Source organism: Lutra lutra, chromosome 15 (genome assembly GCF_902655055.1).
Source record: "Lutra lutra chromosome 15, mLutLut1.2, whole genome shotgun sequence".
Classification (NCBI taxonomy): Eukaryota; Metazoa; Chordata; class Mammalia; order Carnivora; family Mustelidae; genus Lutra; species Lutra lutra.
In genome coordinates, this window is record NC_062292.1 from 48,496,176 (window position 1) to 48,519,867 (window position 23,692).

The 23,692-nt window shown below is 35.2% G+C and overlaps 1 protein-coding gene across 2 annotated transcripts in view; it reads right to left on the reverse strand.

Moving 5' to 3' along the window:
- Positions 1–13,004: 13,004 nt before the first annotated feature.
- The window catches only part of CDC73 (cell division cycle 73), a 124,659-nt gene continuing 113,971 nt past the window's right edge, over positions 13,005–23,692 (reverse strand). For both annotated transcript variants that reach the window (XM_047703722.1, XM_047703721.1), the window contains one exon: positions 13,005–23,512. In XM_047703722.1, coding sequence (XP_047559678.1) covers positions 23,502–23,512 — 11 coding nt within the window. In that variant the 3' untranslated portion in view covers positions 13,005–23,501. The remainder of the gene's footprint in view (positions 23,513–23,692) is intronic.

Below are 23,692 nucleotides of genomic sequence, written 5' to 3' on the forward strand. Positions count from 1 at the left end.
AATACTTGTATTTTCTCCATCATTATTTTTATGCTTCATTTTATAAAACCAATAAAAATACAAAATTATTGCACTTGTTTATTTGTTGATTATTATTTGCCTTCCCCACTGGAGGTAAGCTTAGTGAAAATAGGTCATTGTCCATTTTTGTTCACTGTATTTTCAGCATTTAGAACACTGTCATACAGAGAACCATCATAAATATTTGTTCAATTGACTTAATTGGGTAGATTAAGCATCCAGTTTTTTAAAAAAGTCATTTTTAAGTAGATTAACCAACTATTACAATTTTATTTTCATTTTCTAACTCAATCATAAATCAAAATTTATTCTTGCCAACCTATAGTATTTGGAGGGAAAAAAATAAACAGCTTTCTTGTAGTTATCATAATTACTAAAGGAATGTAGGCTCTTAGACCTAAAAGATTATAAAGATGTGCTGATTAAGAGTAGATATAAAGGAAAGCACAGATTAGGTAATGAGATTATATGACTTTATTCAGAAAGCAAAAAATAACAAAACAAAAATCTAAAGTTGAGTATATTTACTTTACCAAGAGGTTGCTTTTGTTTGTTGTTTTTTTAGTGAGAACCTCTTGATAAAACTAGAAGAGAAAACAAAGCTAAAACTTTTGTGTTAGATTGTAAGAATGGCTACACATTCTTTTGTTCCCATACACATATCCTTAGCACTATGACTTCACAGTTCCTCCCATATTTCCAGAGACCCCTGGATGGCTCAGTCGGTTAAGTGTCTGACTTCAGCTCAGGTCATCATTTCAGGGTCCTGGGATTGAGCCCCACATCAGGCTCAATAGTTTACATGTGTTTTTTTTGACCCTAAGACTACCACGTGAAGAAGCATCTGATAGCCTATGGATGATGGGACACTGTGTGGAACAGAGATAAGTTGTCCCAGCCAAGCCCCATCCAGACCAAACCTCCAACCAACAAAGCTCCTATCGAAGCTTTTAACCAAGACTAACTAGTCAAACAATGGCCAGCCATGAGAGTGATGACCTCACAGATTATCCAGCTCTGGCTAAGCCAGCCGAAACCAGAACTGTCCAGCCAACTAACAGAATCATGAAAAATAAATGTTAATTGTTTTTAGCATTAATTTTTCTCTGGTTTGTTGTACACTAAAGCTACTTTTCCTCTGAAATTGTGGTTATTGACAATAAGAGCTAAAATTGTCATCAGTACTGAGGCAGTGAAAAATCTTTTAAGATGAAGTTATAAATAAAATAACTGGAAAAGTGTAGTAATAAATTGAAGGGTTTTATAAGATGACTCTTTTAATTTTAAATTCAAGGGCTTTGATTTCTTCAAGGGACTAATCAAAATATCCTTTTTTAAAAAATGATTAACTACTGTTGCATATAAAAGACCAATGTTATTGATAATTTCACTAAGCTGATTGATAACTTCCATATTTTTAAACTGATATGGTTTTGTAATAATAAGCAGAATTTGTTTTGTCAAGTAACTAAGAGATCAGATTCTTCTCTTATAAATGGTTCTAAAAGAGTGGCATGATTAAGCAAAGGACTAAATTTTTTCCATTACCCTATCTGGCAGGCTAAATAATAAGTTTAAAGTAATTTTCCAAAGTTTCAATATGAAGTAAGAGTGTGACCATGTAGAACGTAAGCTAATACAAGCCATTCATAATACTTGCTGGGCTTTTCAGTAAAAGAACATTCTTCTCTCATTTATAACCCAGAAGAGATTGTATCATATGCCTCTCTTATCATAGCCTAGGAGACTTCAGATAAACTCCTACTTTCCACACTGGTAACTTTAGAAATCCTAACTTTCATCTGAAGAAGACAGGTAATAAAGAAATGTAACAGGATGTTAAGATTAAAGTTTTGACTGAGATAGAAGATACAACAGATTTGAAATTCTAAAACCCAATCATCATCTACATAATTCACAAAGGAAGACAATTATTCTTGGAGTTTTGAAATGCCTCATCCAGTAAAAAGACCTGCAGAGAGGAGAAATATTTTTGAGATGATCACCTTTAGAGAGAGTTGGTGGCCATGTTGTGGCTGGGGGAGAGAGTGAGAGGATGAGAGAGATTGGAGGTGTAGGGAAGGCACTACATCTCACTTCAAGGATAATGAAGAGGTTTCTCACAGGACTCCAAGGAGAACTGGAACAATATTTCTTGCAGTTGGAGGTCTTAGAGAATTTGTGCTAACTCATGTCAAAGAGAGCTAACACAGATGGTGGCTTGCGCTACAGCTGGCAGATGTTCTCCATGGGCTAGATGTGGGCCATAAGGAGGAGGGAGTTGGCAGGGGCTGTCTGCTGGAGAAGCAGATTGGTCTTGGAAAACAAAAAGCTGGAGGTAAGGAGGAAGTTGTATCAAGACGCTCCCAGGGAAAAAGACAGGAATTTTCCCAGGTCCTCTGAACTGCAGAAGAGAGGCACCCAGCACGAAACCTCTGCCAATCCACAAAATACACCCACAAGAGCCAAAGTCTGCTTTGAACATATGCTGGGCTCAAAGAGTATGAAGTCAGCTCCCAAGAATACCAGTCCCTATAGGAATTTTCCATGTCTAACCATTCCTCCCTCCTAGCTCCAGTGTTGGGAGCTGAAGTAGGGGGTAGAGGAACAGGTCAACTTTAGGGAGGAGGAAATGGAGGAAAAAGGGAAGCTGCCAAACCCTGATCCCTCCCCACTCAGTGCCTCCAACCAGCCAGGAAGGGTGTGAGAATGTGGCATTAAATCAAATTTGAGCTTTGATTAACCACACATTTTAATATTTGAATTAAATTATGCTGTGTTTATGACTTAAGTAACTATAGTACTGTCATATAAGAGGGAGCAGAAAAGTAAAGGGCTTGCTGAAAATTTTACCTGGAGGAAAATGAAAAGATTAGACAAAAAAATTATAATGTGACTATATTTAGAGACAGGATTTTAAAAAGTCATTAAGTTAAAATGGGGTCATTAGAGAGTGTCCTAATCCAACATGACTAGTGTTCTTAGAAGAAAAGAACGTTAGAACACAGACATACACACAGGGAAAACCACATGAAGACACAGGGAGAAGATAGCCATCTACAAGTGAAGGAGAAAGGACTCAGAAGAAACCAACACTGATGACACCTTGATCTTAGCCTCAAGAATTCTGAAAAATCAATTTCTGTTCTTTAAGCCACCAAGTCTGGAGTATTTTGTCATGGTAACCCTATAAAACTATTATAATACTTTCCATAAATAGGGAGAGAAGGATTTAGTAATTTGCAGAAAATGTGTATAAGGTTCACTTGCATTTTTCAAATTTTCCCTTGACCAATTATAATTTCTGTCTTTCCCTTTCAAGTATCAAGTATATACTCAAGGACATAAATCCTAGTATCCATCACTGCTGTAGTATGCTTTGCTCTGAGAAAATATTTAAGGCTCTTTGGAGCTTTTATCAACTTTCCATCATCACCCTTTGATTCTCTAAGGAGGAACCATCTGTACTAATCAATCATGTCTGGATACAGACGGGGCTTCCTTGGAATCAACATAAATACACACTGTTAGATCCAGGTCGGACATTTCATTCCTATATGTTAGCAGAAGAACTGCTTGATATCATACAAGGTTAGGATGTATTTTAATTTGTAATCTATTTTCTACTTGTTTCTAGTGTTTCAACAAACAATTCAGAACAGTGAACTGGAAGCATACACATACAAATAACTATATACTACTATATACAGGGCATTTTGTCAGAAAAGAAGATGAAAGAAATAAGCAATAATCTCTAACCCTAAGCTTTCCCTATCAAGAGGCAGGAACTGTTTTCCCAACCTTTCAATCCAGGCTTGACTTGTGACCTATTACTGGCCAACAGAAAGTGATGGAAGTGAAAGTGTAATAATTCTGAGCTCGGCCTCAAGAGGCCTTGGATGCTTCTGTTCTCTCAGGTTCCTACACTTGATCTTAGCCAAAAGGCTGAGAAGCGATGTGTTCTCTCAGGTTCCTAAGTCTTTAGCAAGAGAATGTGCCTTCAATCTTATACTGGATAATGAGAGGCAGAGAGCCTACTAACTCTTTTTTGCTCTAGTTGTCATCCAAACAACTCTACACATAAGAACCAGTCCGTCCTAGACTAAAGCCATACTACAGTCAATCTGCCAACTGAATGTAGATGCCTGAGCAAGCCCAGCCAAGAACAGCCCAACGGGTGTTAAAACTAAGATTAAGACCAAAGCCAGAAGAGACCAAATGACCCGTAGACTAAGAATAAATGCAATAATAAATGGTTTAGGGGTGGTACATTTATATGAATAGCTAACCAATGTAACATCTGTTGCCAACTGAAGGTGTGATGATATATTCAAAGTGCTAAGAGAAAAACACTGCCAACAATTGTCTATTTGACAATTATCCTTTTTCCCAGAGAAACAAAACTGACTGAGTTAATCACCATTAGGCCTGTCTTACAAAAGATGCTAAAAGGAATTCTTCAAGCTGAAATGAAAGGATGCTAGCTAGTAACATGAAAATATGAAAATATAAAACACACTGGTAAAGGTAAGTACAGAGTCAAATTCTGAAAACTCCAATATTGTAACACGTTCATGTGTTAATCACTTAGCTCTAACTTAAGAACAGAAGTACAAAAATAAATACATAAATATAGCTACAATAACTTGTTAATGGGTATACAATATAAAAAGATTTGAATTGTGACATCAAAAGCGAAGTATGGGCATGTGTGTAAAAAGGGTAGAGTTTTTTAACGCAATCGAAGTTAAGTTGTTATCAACTCAAAATTGATTGTTGTATCTAAAAGATGTTTCATGTGGGCCTCAGGGTACCTACAAAGCAAAAACCTACAGTGGATGGACACAAGACAATGAGAAGGGAATTAAAGAATATCACTACAGAAAATCATCAGTTCACAAAGGAAGACAGCAAGAGAGGAAGAAAGGGACAAATAAACTGTAAAATAGGCAGAAAATAATGAACAATATGGCATTAGGAAGTCCTTACCTATCAATAATTACTTTAAATGTAAATGGAATAAATCTCTAATCAAAGACATAGAGTGGCTGAAAGAATAAAAAAAAATAAAATAAAAAAGAGACCTGAGTTTATGCTGCCTATAAGAGATTCATGTCAGCTCTAGGCACATACATAGGCTCAAAGTGAGGGGATGGAAAAAGGTTATTTCATGTTAAGGAAAACTTCAAAAAAGCAAAGGTACTCATACTTACAGCAGACGAAACAGACTTTAAGACAAAAATTACAATGATAGACAAAGAAGGATTATATAAACCACTTTACAAGAAAGAAAGGGTTAATTCATCAAGAGGGTATAACAACTGTAAATATTTATATACCCATCATTGGAGCACCTAAATATATACCGTAAATACTTACATATCTGAAGAAAAAACAGACAAAACAATAATAGTAGAGGAATTCCAAACCATGTTCAACAATGGATAGATCATCCAGACAGAAAATCAATAAGGAAACATTGGACTTAAACTGTACTTCAGACCAAATGAAACAAACACATACAGAACATTCCATCCACCAACAGAAGAATACATATTCTTTTCATCAGCATACAGGACACACTCCAGGAGTGTCAGGTCACAATTCTCAGCAAATTTAAAAATATTGAAACCATACTAAGTATCTTTTCTGATCATAATGGAATGAAACTAAAAGTCGATAAAAGAAAGAAAAGTGGCAAATTAAAAACTACATGGAGATTAAACAACATACACCTGAACAATCAACTGGTCAGAGAAAAAAGTGAAAGGGAAATAAACAAATTTTTTAAAACAATGAAAGTGGAAATACAATATACTTATGGGAATCAGCAAAAGCAATTCTAAGAGGGAAGTTATAGCAAATAAGTGAACACATTTAAAAAACAATAAAGACCTCAGCTAAACAACTAACCTTATACTACAATGAATTATTCTAAAAAGAAAAAACTAAGCCCAAAGTTAGTAGATGGAAGGAAATAACAAAGATCAGAGCAGAAATACAGGAAATAAGGAATAGAAAAACAATAGAAGACTCCAACAAAATTAATAGTTGTTTTCTTCAAAAGGTAAAATTAGTAAACCTTTAGCTAGACTTACCAAAAAAAGAGAAGACTCAAATAAACAAAATTATAAATGAAAAATAAGATATTAAAATGGACACCACAGAGGAGCCTGGGTGGTTCAGTTGGTTAAATGTCTAAGTCTTGATTTTGGCTCAGGTCATGATGTTGAACCCTGCATAAGGCTCAGCACTGAGTGTGGAGCCTGCTGAAGATTCTTTCTCTCCCTTTCCTTCTGCCCCTATACAAAAAATCAGAGACTATTATTAACAATTGTATGCTAATAATTATACAGCCAACAAGAAAGGGATAAATTTCCAGAAACATACAACTGGCTGGACTGAATTATTTAAAAAATAGAAAGCCTGAACAGACCAATTACAAGTAAGCACAATGAACCAGTAATCAATAATCTCCCAAAGAAGAAAAGCCCAGGACCAGGTGGCTTTGTTCATGAATTCCACAAAACATTTAAAGAATAATCAAATGGCAATTCTTCTCAAACTCTTCCAAAAAAATTTAGGAGGAGGTAACACTGCCTAACTCATTTTATGAGGCCAGAATTATCCAGATACCAAAACAGATAAGAATATTACAAGGAAAGAAAACTCCAGACAAATATTCCCAGTGAATATAGATGCATAAATGCAAACTGGGGCAGTCACTCTGGAAAACAGTATGGAGGTTCCTCAAAAAGTTAAAAATAGAACTACCCTAGAATCCAGCAATCACATGACTAGGTATTTACCCAAAGAATACAAAAATACTAATTCAAAGGGTTACATGCACCCTAATGTTTAAAGCAGCATTATCTCCAGTCGCCAAATTATGGAAACAGCCCAAGTGTCCATCCACTGATGAACTGGATAAAGAAGATACAGTATATATACAGGATATGATGTACACACACACACACACACACACACACACACACACACACACAGAGGAATATTACTTAGCCATAAAAAAGAATAAAGTCTTGCCATTTGCAATGACATGGATGGAGCTACAGAGTATTGTGCTAAACAAAATATGTCTGAGAAAAACAAATATCATATGATTTCATTTATATGTGGAATTTAAGAAACAAAACAAATGAGCAAAGGGAAAAAGAAGCAAGCCAAGAAACAGAATCCTAACTGCAGAGAACAAATGGATGGTTACCAGAGGGGAGGTCAGTGGGGGGATGGGTGAAATACATGACGGGGATTAAGGAGTGCACTTGTTGTGATGAGCACTGGGTGATGCATGAAAGTGTTGAACCACTGTATTGTACACCTGAAACTAATATTATACTGCATGTTAAATAGAATTTTTTAAAAATCAGTTGTTTTTCTATACACTAACAATGAACAAAATGTTCATTCCTAGATGAAAACAGAACAAAAGCTCTCTGACACTGATTTTAGAAATGTTTACTTAGATATGACATCAAAAGCACAAGCAACAAAAGCAAAAATCAACAAATGGGACTATATCAAACCAAAAACACTTCTGCAGAGCAAATAAAACATACAACAAAATGAAAAGGCAACCTATCAAATGGGAGAAAACATACCCAAGCCAAGTATCTGTTAAGGGGTAAAAATATCCAAAGTATATAAGGAACTCATACAACCCAGTATCAAACTATAAAATAATCCAATTCAAAAATGGGCAAAAGACCGGAATAACTTTTTTCCAAATAAAATATACCAATGGGCAACAGATATAGGAACAGGTACTCAACATTACTCATCATAAGGAAAATGCAAACAAAACCACAATAAGATATCACCTCATACCTGTTAGGATGGCAATTTTTTATTGAAAAGACAAGAGATAGTAAGTGTGCTACAAATGTGGAGAACAGGGAACCTTGTGCACTGTTGGTGGGAACAGGATAAATTGGTGAAGCTACTATAGAAGGCAGTATGGAGATTCCTCAAAAATTTAATTATAGAGTTACCATATGATCCAGGAACTCTACTTCTGGGTATATATCCAAAGGATATTAAGTCACTAAACCTGAGAGATACCTATACTCTTATGTCCATTGCACTATTACTCATAATAGTCAAGACATAGAAACAACTAAAATGTCCACCAATGGATGAATGAAGGAAAAATGTGGCTTATGAATATTATTTAGCCATAAAACAAAAGGAAACCCTATCATTTGTGACATAGCTAGACCTTGAGGGCATTATGCTAAGTGAAAGAAGTCAGACAGAGAAAGACAAATAACTGTCTGATCTCACTTAAATGAGGAATCTAAAGAAGCCAAATTCACAGAAGCAGAATGGTGGTTGCCAGGGGCTGGGTAGTGAGAGAAATTATGAGATGTTGGTCAAAACATACAAACTTCCAAAGGAGTAAGTTCTGGGGATGTAATATATAGTAGGATAATGATAGTGTATTATGATGCATACTTGAAAGTTGCTTGGACTGCAGATCTTAAATGTCACCGTAACAACAACAAAAAAAGTAATTCTGTGAGGTGAAGGATGTGTTAGCTAATCTTATTGAACATTTTGCAATATATGCATGTATCAAATTATCATACTGTACACCTTAGACTTACCCAATGTTACATGTCAATTATATTCCAGTAAAGCTAATGGAGAAAAAAAGAACTGTTCCAAACAAAGAAGAAAAAGAAAGTCTTGCATATTAGAACCATGAAAAGTGAGAACTGCCTGTATAAAGAACGCAACAGTAAAAACACACACACAAAAAACAAAAACAAGAACAAATTAGAAAATGGGCAAGATATGAACATACATTTCACCAAAGAGAATATACAAATGGCAAATTAGGATCTGAAGATATGTTCAACATCATTAGCCACTGGGAATATTCTAATTAAAACCATTAAGATATATCTATCACTACACATCTATTGATACAGCTAAACTCCTCAAAAATCATGACAATATAAAATGCAGGCAAGGATGTGGAAAAACTGGATCTCTTATACACAGCTAGTGAGAATGTACAATGGTACCATCATTCTGGAAAATAGTTTGACAGTTTCTTTTATTTTTTTTTTTAAGATTTTTTATTTATTTATTTGACAGAGAGAGATCACAAGTAGATGGAGAGGCAGGCAGAGAGAGAGAGAGAAAGAGGGAAGCAGGATCTCTGCCGAGCAGAGAACCTGATGCGGGACTCGATCCCAGGACCCTGAGATCATGACCTGAGCCGAAGGCAGCGGCTTAACCCACTGAGCCACCCAGGCACCCGACAGTTTCTTTTAAAAAACTAAAATATACTTACCATACAACCCAGCAACCATATTCTTAGACATTTATCCCAGAAAAGAAACATACAAAAATGTGTATATGAATGTTCACAGATTTATTTATAATAGCCAAATGATGGAAATAACCTAACACCCTTCAACTGGTGAATGGCTAACCATATGGTGATACATCCGTATCAATGACCACTTCTCAGAAATAAAAAGGAAGAACTATTGACACATGCAACTGTTGGATGGATCTCAAGGGCATTATGCTGCATGAAAAAAGCCAATCTCAAAGGTTACATGTTGTATGATTCCGTTTATAAAAGACAGTAGTTTCCCCTTATCTGCGGAGGATATGTTCCAAGACCCCTGGTGGATGCCTGAAACCAGAGATAGTACCAAACCCCATATATATTGTTTTTTCCTATATATACATACCTATGATCAAATTTAATTTATAAACTAGGCACAGTAAAAGATTAACAACTAAAAAAAGATAACACTATTTAGTTACAATTAAAAGAGAACCATTATATACTATACATACTATAATAAAAGTTATGTGAATGTAGTCTCTCAAACTATCTTATTATAATGTACTCACCTTTCTTATTCTTGTGATGATATGAGATGATAAAATGCCTACATGATGAGATGAAGTGAGGTGATGACACAGGCACTGTGACATAGCATTAGGCTACTACTGAGCTCTTGACGACATGGTCAAGAGGATCATCTCCCTCCAGATAGCTGTTGACCATGAGTAACTGTAACCTGCAGAAAGTGAAACCACAGATAAGAAGGGTCTACTGTATTCTCAAAATGACAAAATTATAGGACTCTAGAAAAGATCAGTTCTTTACCAGGAGCAGGAACGGGGGAATGGAGAAGGGGCACTGTGGGTGTGACTACAAAGATGTAGCACAAAAGATCTTTGCACTGATGGAACAGTTTTGCATCTTGTCTTTGGTGGTGGTTACACAAAACTACTTGTGATAAAATTGCATAAAACCATACACACACACACTCATAAATGAGGACATGTAAACTGGTGAAATTGAAATGAGTGTAGGTTGTATCAATGTCCTAGTTTTAATATTGTACTACAGTTATATAAGATGATGTCATTGGAAAAAATTGGGTAAGGGACACCTGGGACCTCTCTAGGAGTTTTGCAGCTTTCTATGAATCTGTAATTATTTCAAGATAAAAAGTTTAAAAAATACATGATCTCTGAGTCAGTGATGCCACTCTTAGTAATTTATGTAAGATACTCTTACACATGTACAATATATGTACATAGATGTTTACTGCAACACTGTTTATAATGGTGCAGAACTGGACTCAACACAGAGATCCTCCACAGTGTTGGGATAGCCCTAGTGTGAAACAGTTCACAGTGAGTTCAAAGGAAAAAGATATTTACTATATGACGTTTACTTCAATTAAAAAAATTATGAGCAAGACAGAAAAAAAACTGAACATATAGTGGTTTCCAAGACATACTATTAGGTGAACAAAGAGAGAGAGAGATGCTTATATATTCGACCATTTATCTGCAAAATAGCTCTGGAAGGTTCCCAGGAATCTGGACACAGTGATCACCTCCTTTTTTATTTTTTGGTAGCATGTGAATAAACTAATATTTATTGATCTAGAGATTCTCACGACCACCACCATGGTTTCAATCAGGTTAGCCACCAAAACTCTATCAAATCATTTCTCTTTCATTTCCACACATTCACCCCAGTGTTGTTTTTCTCATTTGCTCTTTCTGAAACTTCAAATATTTATGTAAACCATAATTCTAGCATATGGTCCTTCCTGATGCAACACAGCTTATAGGAAGTAGTTTATACCTCACTCTCAAAGAAACCTCTGAGTAGCCCACCCCCATATATCAGCAGAAGCCAATCAGGAGACAGGAACCACATCACTAATCTTGATAGAGAAAATTAAATATACAGAAGAATTAATTAAAGGTGGTTGAAGAAGATTCTAATAGATACAGAGATTAGAAAGAAGTTACTTGGGCACCTGGGTGGCTCAGTGGGTTAAGCCTCTGCCTTCGACTCAGGTCATGATCTCAGGGTCCTGGGATCAAGTCCTGAATTGGGCGCTCTGCTTGGCAGGGATCCTGCTTTTTCCTCTCTCTCTCTGCCTGCCTCTCTGCCTACCTGTGATCTCTGTCAAATAAATAAATAAAATCTTTAAAAAAAAAAGAGTTACTCCTTCTACAGTAGTGGGAGAATAAAAAAGAAAGTAAGAACTAGAGCCACCCCACTGCCCACCCTTACTCCAGTGAGTCAGAACTGGGAGAGGGCACAGCTCACAGAGGAACATAGACTATCAGCTGTGGGAAGGTGGAGTTAGCCCAGTTAGAGCACCTCACCAGGTAGTAGATTCCCTGGAGGTTGTGGGTAGGTCACAGTTGGTCTCTAGAACTGTTCCCTTGAGCAAAGTAACTTTCAGGGAGGAGGAGGCTGCAGATGATCTATGAAGGCTGTTGAATGGGTGCTCCCAGAACTTCTGCATGCTGATCTGCTGCTGGTGGCAACAAAGTCAAACACAGCACACAAGAAATAGGAAAGGAAACTCCTCTATTATGGCCTTCTGCTGTTCCTCCAGTGACAGCCTAACATCAAGCCTGTGCAGGAGAAACCTATGCAGGGTCCAGTATCAACATTTGCCCTACAAAATAGGGCAAAGAGGGTGGATTTGGAGCTGAGAGACAGCAACTTGATAACTGGTCCACCTTACCATCTTGAAATACGGTTAATTACAGTGCAGTGGTGCTATAAACATACAGAAGAAAAACGGGAATATGTATACTTTATTAGGTATTGATATATCTTTGCTTAGCTTTCATATGTATTTCATTTTATTGTTTCATTTCTTCCGAGACAATCTCTGTGATAATCCTTACATAGGTAGAGTTCTTCAATATTTTAAAGTAAGTTAGATATCATATATGTGGGAAATGAAGAGTAGGCTGTCCATTCTTAAATCGATCAACAGAGATGACATTGATGCAAACACATCTATCTCTCTTCAATTGGTTTTAAGAGCAGTAAGTATGGTCTGATTTTTTTCTTACATGGGACAAGGCTAACATTGGCAATTGGGTAGAAATCACAAAAACAAAAATGTGTAATTTGATAAGCATAGATGTGAATTTCACAGGTGTGATTTGAACCGTTTTGAAAGGTAAGAACACATCTTCTAGGCAGGGAAAAGAGTACTTACTAAGGCATGGAGCTATGAAAAAGGATGGCATGGTGAAAGGGTGCAAAGCGGTATATCTGGACCTAAATTTTTGGGAGGGAAGCACTGAATAAGGTTAAAAATATCATCTGGCTTCAGGTTTTCAAAGTCAGTGACACTCAAGATGGTGCATCCCATGAATCATTTGAGAATCTTGTTAAATATGTGGATTCTTTGGCTTTATCCCACAAAAACCCATTCAGTAAATTTGAAATAAAGGTCACGATATATCTGTACTTGAACAATCACACAATTCACCTCCACTGTGGAATGCTAACACTCTTGGTCCATACACCACTATTTGATAAATACTGTATGAAAACATTTTTACTTAATGAATGCTATTGGTCTCCGAAGTAGGGCATATACACTCCAGGGAGCATGCAAGATGATTTAGTCAGGTGCGGGAAGAAGACAGTAAAATATATATTTGCAGTTAAATTAAGCTTTATTAATAGTTAATATATGAATTGACACAGATGCCTTCACTTGATCTGTATACAGTACAAGGTGAATTGAGGGAAGACCTGAGAGTGAAATTCTCATTCCCTCATCCAGCATAGTGTGACAGACATCACTTTATACTTTACAAAATAGAAAAGTGGCATAAAGAGATCTCTATGAAAAACAAGACAATAACAAACAAAACACCTTAAAGATAACAATAATAATGGAACCAAGTGGGAACAAGAAAATGACAGAGTTGACCTTTCTCTTAAACCTAAATTAGCTCTTTGCCAAATAACAAGGTTAGAAATTACTATGAAGTCAGATGATCAGAAGTCTGTGAATGAAGAAAAAGTAATTACTGCTAGGAAAAAATTGTGCTACGGAAAGAACATTTTAAAAATGGTTATCGGAAAAATTCTTTGTGCTTTTGCAGCTGAAAATATAATATCTATCAAAGTGTCCACATCCTCACAACAACTTGGAAATAATTTCCTGACCTATTTAAAAATCTCCAAATCTTAATGCAATTTTTTTTTTAAGTATCCCAAAGTGCTTTAGAGGGTTTTAGAAAGTTATTTGTCTGGGCACCTAGATGGCTCAGTCCATTGAGCGTCTACGCTTTCAGCTCAGGTCATAGTCCCAGGGTCCTGGGATTGAGCCCAGCATTAAGCTCCTTGCTTGGTGGGAAGCCTGCTACTCCCTCATCCCCTGCCTGCCATTCCCCCCTGCTTGTGTGTTCTCCGTGTTGAATAAATAAATAAATCTTAAAAAAAAAAAAGTTATTTGTCAAAAATTTAGAACTTCTGATTAGTTGCAAGAACAAGTGCTGTTCATCTTCCATAAAATCATTTTTCTCACCAGGGATGAGAAATTTAGAATGCTTTCTCTCTTTATTTCTTGCTCAGGCCTCACTTCTGGTTTTGCTGAGATAACTTAGTACTTGAGGTTAATGATGTGAGATTTTCCAGTAGTAGGTCTCTCCCACTTGAAGAGTACTTACTTATCACTTAACATTACAAATTTCCAGTCACTCTACCACACAACACGTCTTTATTTGAAGTTCTTCAAAGTTCTAATGTGCATTTTCTTCAACTGAGGGTACTTGGGAGATACATTCTTTGGATCCTTGCATAGCCTCAAGATAAATGGTCTCACCTGAGAAACAGATTTAGTTGTAGTCATTCTCTAAAGCTTGGAGGTTTTTCTTTTTCCTTTATAAATTCCTCTCTTTACCCTGAAATAATCTGAGTATCTCCTCCTGCATGTCTAATAAGCATCTCAATCTCAACATTCCCCCAAACTCCCAATTCCCTCTGCTGCTACCATTCCCAAATCGGACCCTTATACAATTCCTTCCTAGTACACTAAGCAGAAATCCCATCCCTCCAGGTATTAGGCAAAAGCCAAAAAACAAATGACCTGATTGTTGACTCTACTATCACACACCACACCCCATCTGTGTACTCTCAAAATATTTCCAGAATCTATTTATCACTCCTCCACCAGTAACATTGGTCCAACCCCTAGTGATTTCTTACCTAAATTACTGAAGTATCTAATGAGCTGGCCTCCCAGCTTCTGCCTTTACTCCTAAAATAGTCTATTTTCCAACAGCATTATGACTCTTGAAACCAGGGTCACATGAGGTCACTCCTTTGCCCAAAAACTCTCCAACTGCTTCCCGTATGTACCAATGAATAAAAAGCCAAGGGCTTTACAATAGTCTACAAAGCCCCACGTTAAATTTTGTTTCCTGCTGCCACTCTGCACTCACGTCTTACTGTTCTTGCTCCCTCAGCCCTACCCAAGGGGCCTCCTTGCCAGTCTTGGAGTCACAGCTATGATATTACCTTAGGGTTTTTAAACTTCCTGTTCACTCTCTGGAGTACTATCTCCCCAGGTATTTATGAGGTTGGTTCCCTCATTTCCACTCAAATGTCACCGTAATGGTCTCTGACCACCAATATAAAATAGTCTATCTTGCCTCTACCTTATCCCAACACTGTTAATCACTTTTTTTTTAATCACTTACTCAAATCTGACATATTTATTCATTTTATTGTCTACCTCTTCCTACTCAATGATGGCATGGCTCAATGCTTTGTTCACTCTAAATTCCCATGACTAAGTGCTTATCACTGCCATGAAGTAGACAATAAATATTTGAATAAAATGTCTGCCTAGTGTCTTTTATTTCCCTTGATGTTACATGGAACCTATATAGCAAGAACACTTTAAAACCAGTGAAATGTTCCTCTACTATTTACAAATTATTTTCATAAGTCTGTTTCCTTTTTTTCTTCCTTATGGTTCTTCACTTATTCACATTAAAAAGCCTAAGCTTTTAAGTTGTTCTCCTTTTTACTACAATCTTCAGGTCTTTGGGTTTTGATTTTCTATAGAGAATTACTACTGCACAAATTCGAGGCCACTAATTTGGTCCTCAAGAGTGGCCATTTGCTGCTTTTACTACATTTTAATGTGTTGGGCTTTTAATTTATAGAAAGCTTACTTCACACTGTGAAGGTCCTCATGTGCTTTTTCAAAATCAAAGTTGTCATCCATCTTCACCAGCAATTCGTTTTCAACACCACTCCCTTCTGAATGTTTTCTAATTCTATTTTTCTTTAGGCTTCTCTGGACTATTTTCCTTTGTCTACTCATTCACCCTTTGGTATAAGTCCAACTGTGGGACATCTGAGTGGCAATAAACCCATGAGCAATACAAGCAAGCCAAATACTTCTGCTTCTGTGTACTGAGGATGTGTTAATGGGGAAGCTGCCAGGGCCCACACAAACAGGAACTGAGAGCCCGCCATGCAGTAGCCTAGCGGGTCCTCTGAAGCTAGTCTTCCTAGTACCACATATGTGGACTGCACGGTTTTCCTCTAACTCCATGAATCTTTGAGACGTGCGCATATTCAAGCCATCCCCCTAGAACTCTGTTTAAGATGAAAGGTGCAACCCAGTTTAAATGTGGGTGGAAGGGGTAAATACAGGGTGGGGACAGGATGAAGACACAAGCTAGAGAGGGAATGGTAATAGGGCAAAACTCATGACAGTGGAGGGAGATGTAGGAGAACACGTAGGAACAGACAAGTCCTTGATGGGTGACAGGACATATAAAAAATTGTAATAGGAGGAAAGATTATTAAATGCATGTTTCTGAGATATAGTACTGAGAATTCCATGGCTTTTTTCCTCCATCAAGAATAGTAAGGTCACTTCTGGGTGAAGACAATGAAGTGAGAGCATAGCTCCACCACACTTTAACAACTAAAAAATTGGTAGGAGAGAGAAAAAAAGGAAAAACCGAAAACCATCAGCCACCAAAGAAGAAAAGATACACACCATCTCATGTTGATAAGGAAAAGAAAGGAACAGATTCAGGTAAGGTTTAAATTAGGCTCAAAGTAACATCTAACCTACCTCACTAAGAAAAGAAAGCTGACAACATTCCAAGAATTCTCATCCAAAATCTAGAACAAAACAAACTTGAGGAAGTAAGAAGATGCCCAAAGAAAAGTCAATGAAAAACCCTTTCCAACCTCTAATACTTTCAGGTATTCCTTTTTTTCAGCGCCCTGGAGCCACTTCGGGAACCATTCATGGTGTTCTCCCTCAGAAATGAGATGTATATACAACTAGGAGTGACCTCAGTTTGGGCACGTTATGAAACCTCAGAACAGAGTGGTGCTCAGGTCTTCCAACAAAGAATTGATAATTATCCACTTCCAATTATCACTGCACCACAGAAGAGACAATATAAGATCTAGCCTGATGTGGCAGCCAACTGGACTCAGAGAAGGTAGAAAGGCTGTCAAGATTTACACTTAGTTCAATAAAAGCCCTCATAATCTGTGCTAATGGAACAAGCACACAATTAAAAATCAAAGTTAGAGAGAGGCAATGAAATGATCTATACCTTTTAAAAAATTCTAAAAATATCTAAATGTACATTCGCTGATCTCTTGTTACAAAGCCAGATTTTGAGCATGGATCCTTTAAAGCTCATGCTATTCAGTTACAATGTTCTTGTTGCCATTGATCTGTCACCAGCCTGTGGCTATCTTCCCTGTCACCCCTATTCTTGTTCTGTTATTTCAACATTCACATGAGTAACTGTGGTCTCATATCTCTGACTCCAAAAAGCTCTTCTCCTATCTCAGTCACTTCCAAGGTCTTGACTTTTCCTTATGAATATCATATCACCTCTGAACTCTTGATCTCATATTCCCATCCTCTTTTCTCTTTCAGGCTTACTTTTAGCTTCATTTCACTGAAGTTTTCGGTTCATGAGTCAGCCCCACTTTCATACAATCCATGAACTCCTTTACATTGTTTATTCCTTGAAGAGCTGAGATTCCATGTTCTGGTACTATAATCACTTGTTACTTAACTTCACCTCCCTGGCCTGCTTCTACTTCCATCAACAGCTGAAAATCTATTTGCTTTTTCTACACCTGCAATCAAGCCATTACATGCTGCTGGAGAAAAATCATACCACAGGTTGGTCTAGTTTCACTTACGTTTATGTCTAAACCCCCAAAAGATACATCACTGCCTAAATCCTACTACCTTTTTTCCCAATGAGTTAGAGTTCCCATATAATTTTTCTTTCTCCTCCAATTCCTACATCAACTACCATTAATGCCCCCCAGTTTATTTCACCATCAGTAACCCTTACACCTCCTTTTTTGTACTCAGTGGTGTATTATGAAATAAACACACAAGTGAGAATATAATACTTTAAAACTGTCTTACAGTCAAAATGACCATAAACTTTAGTGATGCCCAACTGGGTAAAATAATTGAATAAGCCATGAGCAAGCTCATTTGATTCCCCCCAACCATTACACACACCAACCTGATAAAATTTCAAACTATTCCATTTTAAAGAAAAACATATGTATATTATTTAATAATTTTAAAGAGAAATTGATGCCATTACCATATTTACATTTTTAATATGGTAAACTCCATGAATGTAGTTCTTCTGTGAGTGTAAATTACCACATTTTATCACAGTGAATGTTGTATAACCACCCAATGTGTTTCCATTTGGAGATTTTTGGTAAATGAAGTACAGTCCAAAAAAATATTCAAGTGTGATTAATCGAATCTCTAATTTCTTCTTTCTTATACTGATTCCTATTTACATTAGTTATGTAATATAAATCAACATTCTTTGGATGATGAATTATAAACTATAATTCTGTGATAAAGTATCTACAAATAATTATGACAGACTCAACACAGGCTTCTCTAGAGCTACTTTTATGTTTTTTTATGGTCACTGAAGAAAATTAAGAGGAAGTCTTCCAAGCTACCATAAATACCTGATGATTACATGATTAAATAAAAATGGGAAGTGTTTTAGAAAATGAGGAGAAACAAGCTTATTTGGCAATGTGCTGTTATATATATATATACTAGCACCTTTGAGCCTTAAAAAAGTCCAACAGCATTTACAACTCATGCTATATCTATTTTAGTTATGTGACTGCTCATTTGCCTAAGAGCAGATGATCAAATGAATAGAAGAGCAAGATAAAACACATATTAAGTGGGCACTTACGAACTGAATGGAAATTAAGTTTGAATAGGGTCCATTAAACTCTTCATTAAAGAAATTTTGTTGCAAAAGAGTCACACGTTATCACTGGCACAACGAATATGATGATGCTGTTAATGATCTGATTATATGCGGAGTACAGTTTGTTTTCAAACTATAAAATGTTAAAATCAGGGTACTCAAACTGTAAAAACGATGTAATTTACCAGATACATTCTTAATTCTATTAAAACAATAAAGGACATAGTAAATTGGACTATAAGCAAACCAAGTTTAACAGAGCATGTGGCTTGTTACTTTTAGGAAGAACTATGATTCTCTACATTATTTAACTCATTAACAGAAAACTATAAATGTACTTAACTATTAGTTTTCAAAGTGAAAACTCACACTGCATTTATTTTCAAAACAGAGAAATACTACGCCTGAAAAAATCTCATAATCCTTTTATGGAAAGATGGTCATCATCCATATCCTACCCCAAAACACAGTTTCTGTGTTCTTGGTTGGATGTGATTTTTTGGTTGGAGGGACAAAAAGCCGAGTAGAACTGGAAGTGGGAACGTCCCCAAGACTGTTGAAGTAAAGTCTTACAAACTGTTTTATTTACAATTAAACTTGAAATTTAAAAATTCACTGAAATGGCGTAAGAATGACTAGAACATTTTATCAGGTCACATGGCCCAAATTTAAGCTCCATTCAAGAAACACTTTGCTTGAGAAATAATACAAATTGGTGGGTAAACAATCATTTATAATGCCTACACCATGTAAATGAACTACATTATATATAAACCACTATAATCACACTTGGAGGTTAAGTAAATTTTAGTAAACTTAAACTGGATAGAAAGGGAATTCAGTAGCAAACAAAATTCTCAGTACATCATTCACTTAAATGTGACATACTATCACCCCACTTTTTGAATTTTGGCAATAAAATTTCATTAGCTTTACTCATTTAAATGGCATACACTTATAACTCCCAAGATACTCTAATAAACACTACCTAAAATAATACATATAAGCCCAAACAGATCAATGACCTGAATGTATTATTGCCTATTATGCATTTACTAAATATAATTCTTTATACACCTATTATACATTTTCAATTTTTCCCTAATTATTCCAACATATTTAATATAGAAACCATGATGGCACCACTATACAGCCAAATGTGGCAATGGACAAGCCAGAATATATAGGACACAGCAGTTCAAATTCCTAATCCAATTCTAATTTAAGTCAAATTCAGTCATTTGTCCTTTTATAAAGTTAATTTACTTTGGTTAGGGTAGCCAATTGCATATCAAATCCAAGTGAATAAAAATTCAGTCAAGTAATATTAAGGCTCATGTAATTAAATTTATTTTTCACGTTTTAATTTTTATCAGCTTTTCTAATATTTATAAAATGCACTGTTGGTCTCAAAAGCTTCATAAACTAATTAGTTCAACAACTAAGACTCAGATAATCATTATCTGACAAAGTGGCACTTTATTTTGGCCACATATGTATATTGTATCATCATTTCTATTGTTATTATCATAAAATGGAATTGTTATACAGTAAGAAATATGCCAACTAAATACCCCCTCCCCACCCTCCAAAAAAGAATATATATCGCTTTAACTTTGTTAGGAGTCACAAAAATTTTTATTTAGGAAAAATATTTCCTTCAATGTTTGATAATGAATTTTATTTAAATGAATAATTTACTTTTACTTTTCTGTGCAGACCAAATAAAAAGTATGCCTCTTTCCTTTCATAAGCAAACTCTAATTCTGCATGGCAGATAAGAAATTAATACTTTACTGTCTTCTACCTTAAAAATTAATTATGAAATTTTCCTCATTATGAACTAGTTATTTCTGTATGGATTGCTGTCATGCTGATATTAAAATAAAAGTTAGTAAAAGATATGGACACATGGGAAACAAATCATAAACTGTAATACTAGTTTATAATGAAATATATTAAACATTGTTTAAATATTAAACAGCAAAATACTCCTATATTAAATAAATAAGACTTGAATTTGTCATGTGGAACTATAGGCCAATACCCAATAAGGGGGATGGTCTAGTGTAAAGGTTGGTCATCAAAAGAAAAAAAAAGCAGGAAAGAAAAAAAAAAAAAGAGAGGAGAGGTGAGGAGGAAACACATTTTAATACTGGTATTGTTTTCAGTAACAAATTAAATCAGTGATTCTCAATCCTTTCTGAACATGAAATTACCTTGAGAACTTCTTAAAAATACTGATGATCAGGTCTCAGCCCAAATTAAATCAGAATCAGGAATCAGGCAATAGTGTATTTAAATAGTCCCCCAAATGATTCTAATGTGTTGTCAGGGTTGAGAGTTACTGACTGAAACCTAGAAGCTTCTTAATGTTATCTGACTCAGAAGAGGATCCTACGAATAAAGAAATGAAATTTTTCTTTTACCAGGGGGACAAGGGTGTCTCCAGTTAACAGTAACTTATGGATAAGTCAGGTTTACTAATGCATACCTCATTTCCATGAAAATATCTGTGTGTATCTCTTCATTCCCTGTAATTCCATACTTTCAAATTCCAACATCTAGTCAAAGTACTTTTTGTAATAAATCAGTCACATGGAAAAGATCATTAATTCATGCATATAAATTATTTACTGAATGCCTACTATGTGCAAGGCACAGTTATAGGTGCTGCTGTAGGACTCAGGAATCAGGAGATAATGACTGGCTGAAAAGAAAATTGTTTTTGGAATTAATGGCTATTAAATCAATTACATGGACCTAAATAAGGTACTGAACTACTGAAAAAAAAAAAAGAGAAAGAAAATAAGCACATACTAAGGGACTGATTTTAAAATACATAATAGCGTAGCATATTTGTACTTTCCCTAATGTTCCTTTATAGTATTTCCAGAAGCCTTTGAATATACGTAAGGCAAATTCAAGATAGAAAAATAAACCCTGTTCAAAGTAGATGTTCCCAATTTTAACCACACTCTGTATCAAGTAAATTTCATATATGACATAAGTATAAATACTAAAAATCTTTATAGAAAGGTAGTTCTTGTCCACTTGTAGTAGTCTTAAGTAATCTTACATTAAAATATCACAGATTCTAGTCCTCGACGATTTTATCATGGAGAAAGTTTATACAATACATAATTTATTTTGAAAACAGTTTATATGCTGAGAAATTCTAAAGTGAACAAATTTGAGTTCTCTTTTGTTTTTAAGAGAGGATGCAAAGAAAGGAAGGAAGGGGGGTAGAATCTGTTCAAACCTTATAAATATTCTACAATCTAATAATTTAAAATGTTGACTGCTTTTCTTAAGAACCATTTATTCCACATGAATAAATACTTTTTCTATTTACTATTGGTATGGACTTTGGTGACTACTTTAAAAATAAATAATAAGTGCTTCTCATTTATATGATAGCATTACATTTCAAAATGAGGCTAGGTAATGTCAGCATAACATAAGAAGGAGCTAGATGTTTACCAAAAATATATATATATATTTTGTCATATATATATATACATACACACACACACACACACACAACTAAGAGAGATCACTGGGGGGGGGGGGATGGAGGCAAAAAATGACACTAGATGAATGATCAGCAAGGATTCTCATGGCAAAAACTCTTTAAGGGAGTAGAGGTTCCAAGTTGATTTTAGGTAATAAACGTTGAAATCAAGACTCAAGGAAAATGCTCATTCATTTGTATCTTGGATGCAATACTCTAAAGTAGAGAAGTAGTAAAATATTTTACTAAGTTAAAATATAGGTTTTATATTTTATACGATATTGAACACACACATAAAAATACCAGTGTTTTTATCTTGTTTCTGTTCAGACAATTAAGCAAATGTGTTCTTTGGTGTCTGGGGGAGTTTATCAATATTTAGGGATAATGGAAGATAAGAACTCCAAGATCAACATGCCTAGAAATAGAAGACTCAAAATCCTATGTCATACATATAATGTAAGAATCAAAGGTGAACTTATGAGAAAAGATAAGAAGGTTAAAGTTACTTTGCAGTAGAACTAATACATTTCCTTCCCCCAAACATACTCTGTCTTCCAAAATAAAAAGTACTATAGCCTATCAGGTTTTTAATCTGTGTTTTGAGATTTTCCAAGTGGAAAGATAGCACAGATAGAAATATATCATTCTAAGTTTTAAAATCACCAAAGTCAGTGAGAAGAATGTACATTCATTAAATGTATTCATTTTAAAAGTGAAGAAGTCTTGAAAAGGCTGAACAGTTCAACCAGCTGAAGAATTGTTCTTGATTTTTCATTATTCTTTTTTAAATAAAGAATAAGTATAGGTATAGTATACATACAGTTGACATTCTGATTCATTCAAAATAGTCACATCCCTTTGCTAGTTTTCGAAGTTTCAGAGACTAAAATTTAATACCATTCATAACACAGTATTTTCAGTAAAAGGAATTATAGAGCAATGAAAAATCAGAAGCAAGATGGCCTAGAGAGCCTTATAACCTCTAAATATACACACATTTTATAACCTGTATTTATTTTCTAAAGAAACAAATTTTAAGTAATGCTAATTTAACCAATGGGGAAAAAACTTCTATCAAAATATACAATTTCCATTACAGTCTAGAAGGCTAATATTAAAAAAATAGTTGTAAGCCAAAAAGTTTGCTTATATGGATGACAAGCATCATCCCCTTGAAGCATAAAGCATCAAATAAGGTCTTATAAAAAGATCGATCTGTGACCTTCTTCATTCGTAAATTCTTGATAAATTCATAAAGCTTGAGTCTCAGTCTTTAGGTCAAGGTATATCCATGCTTCTTAATCCAGATCTCCAGAAAAAGAGAAACCAAGTAAAATTCAGAATCTCAAGTGGGATTTATGCTTTACCATGTACCTGAAAAATAATATTATAATAGGTTATAATGATTACAAGAATGGTAGAATTTTTAGAATATTACATGTAAAAATAAGTTAACATTTTTTTAAACTTAAAATTCAAAAGTGAACAGGATGTTTTTTGTTTTCTAAAAGACTGGAAACCTGATACTACACTTTGGAAATACAGAATAAGAAC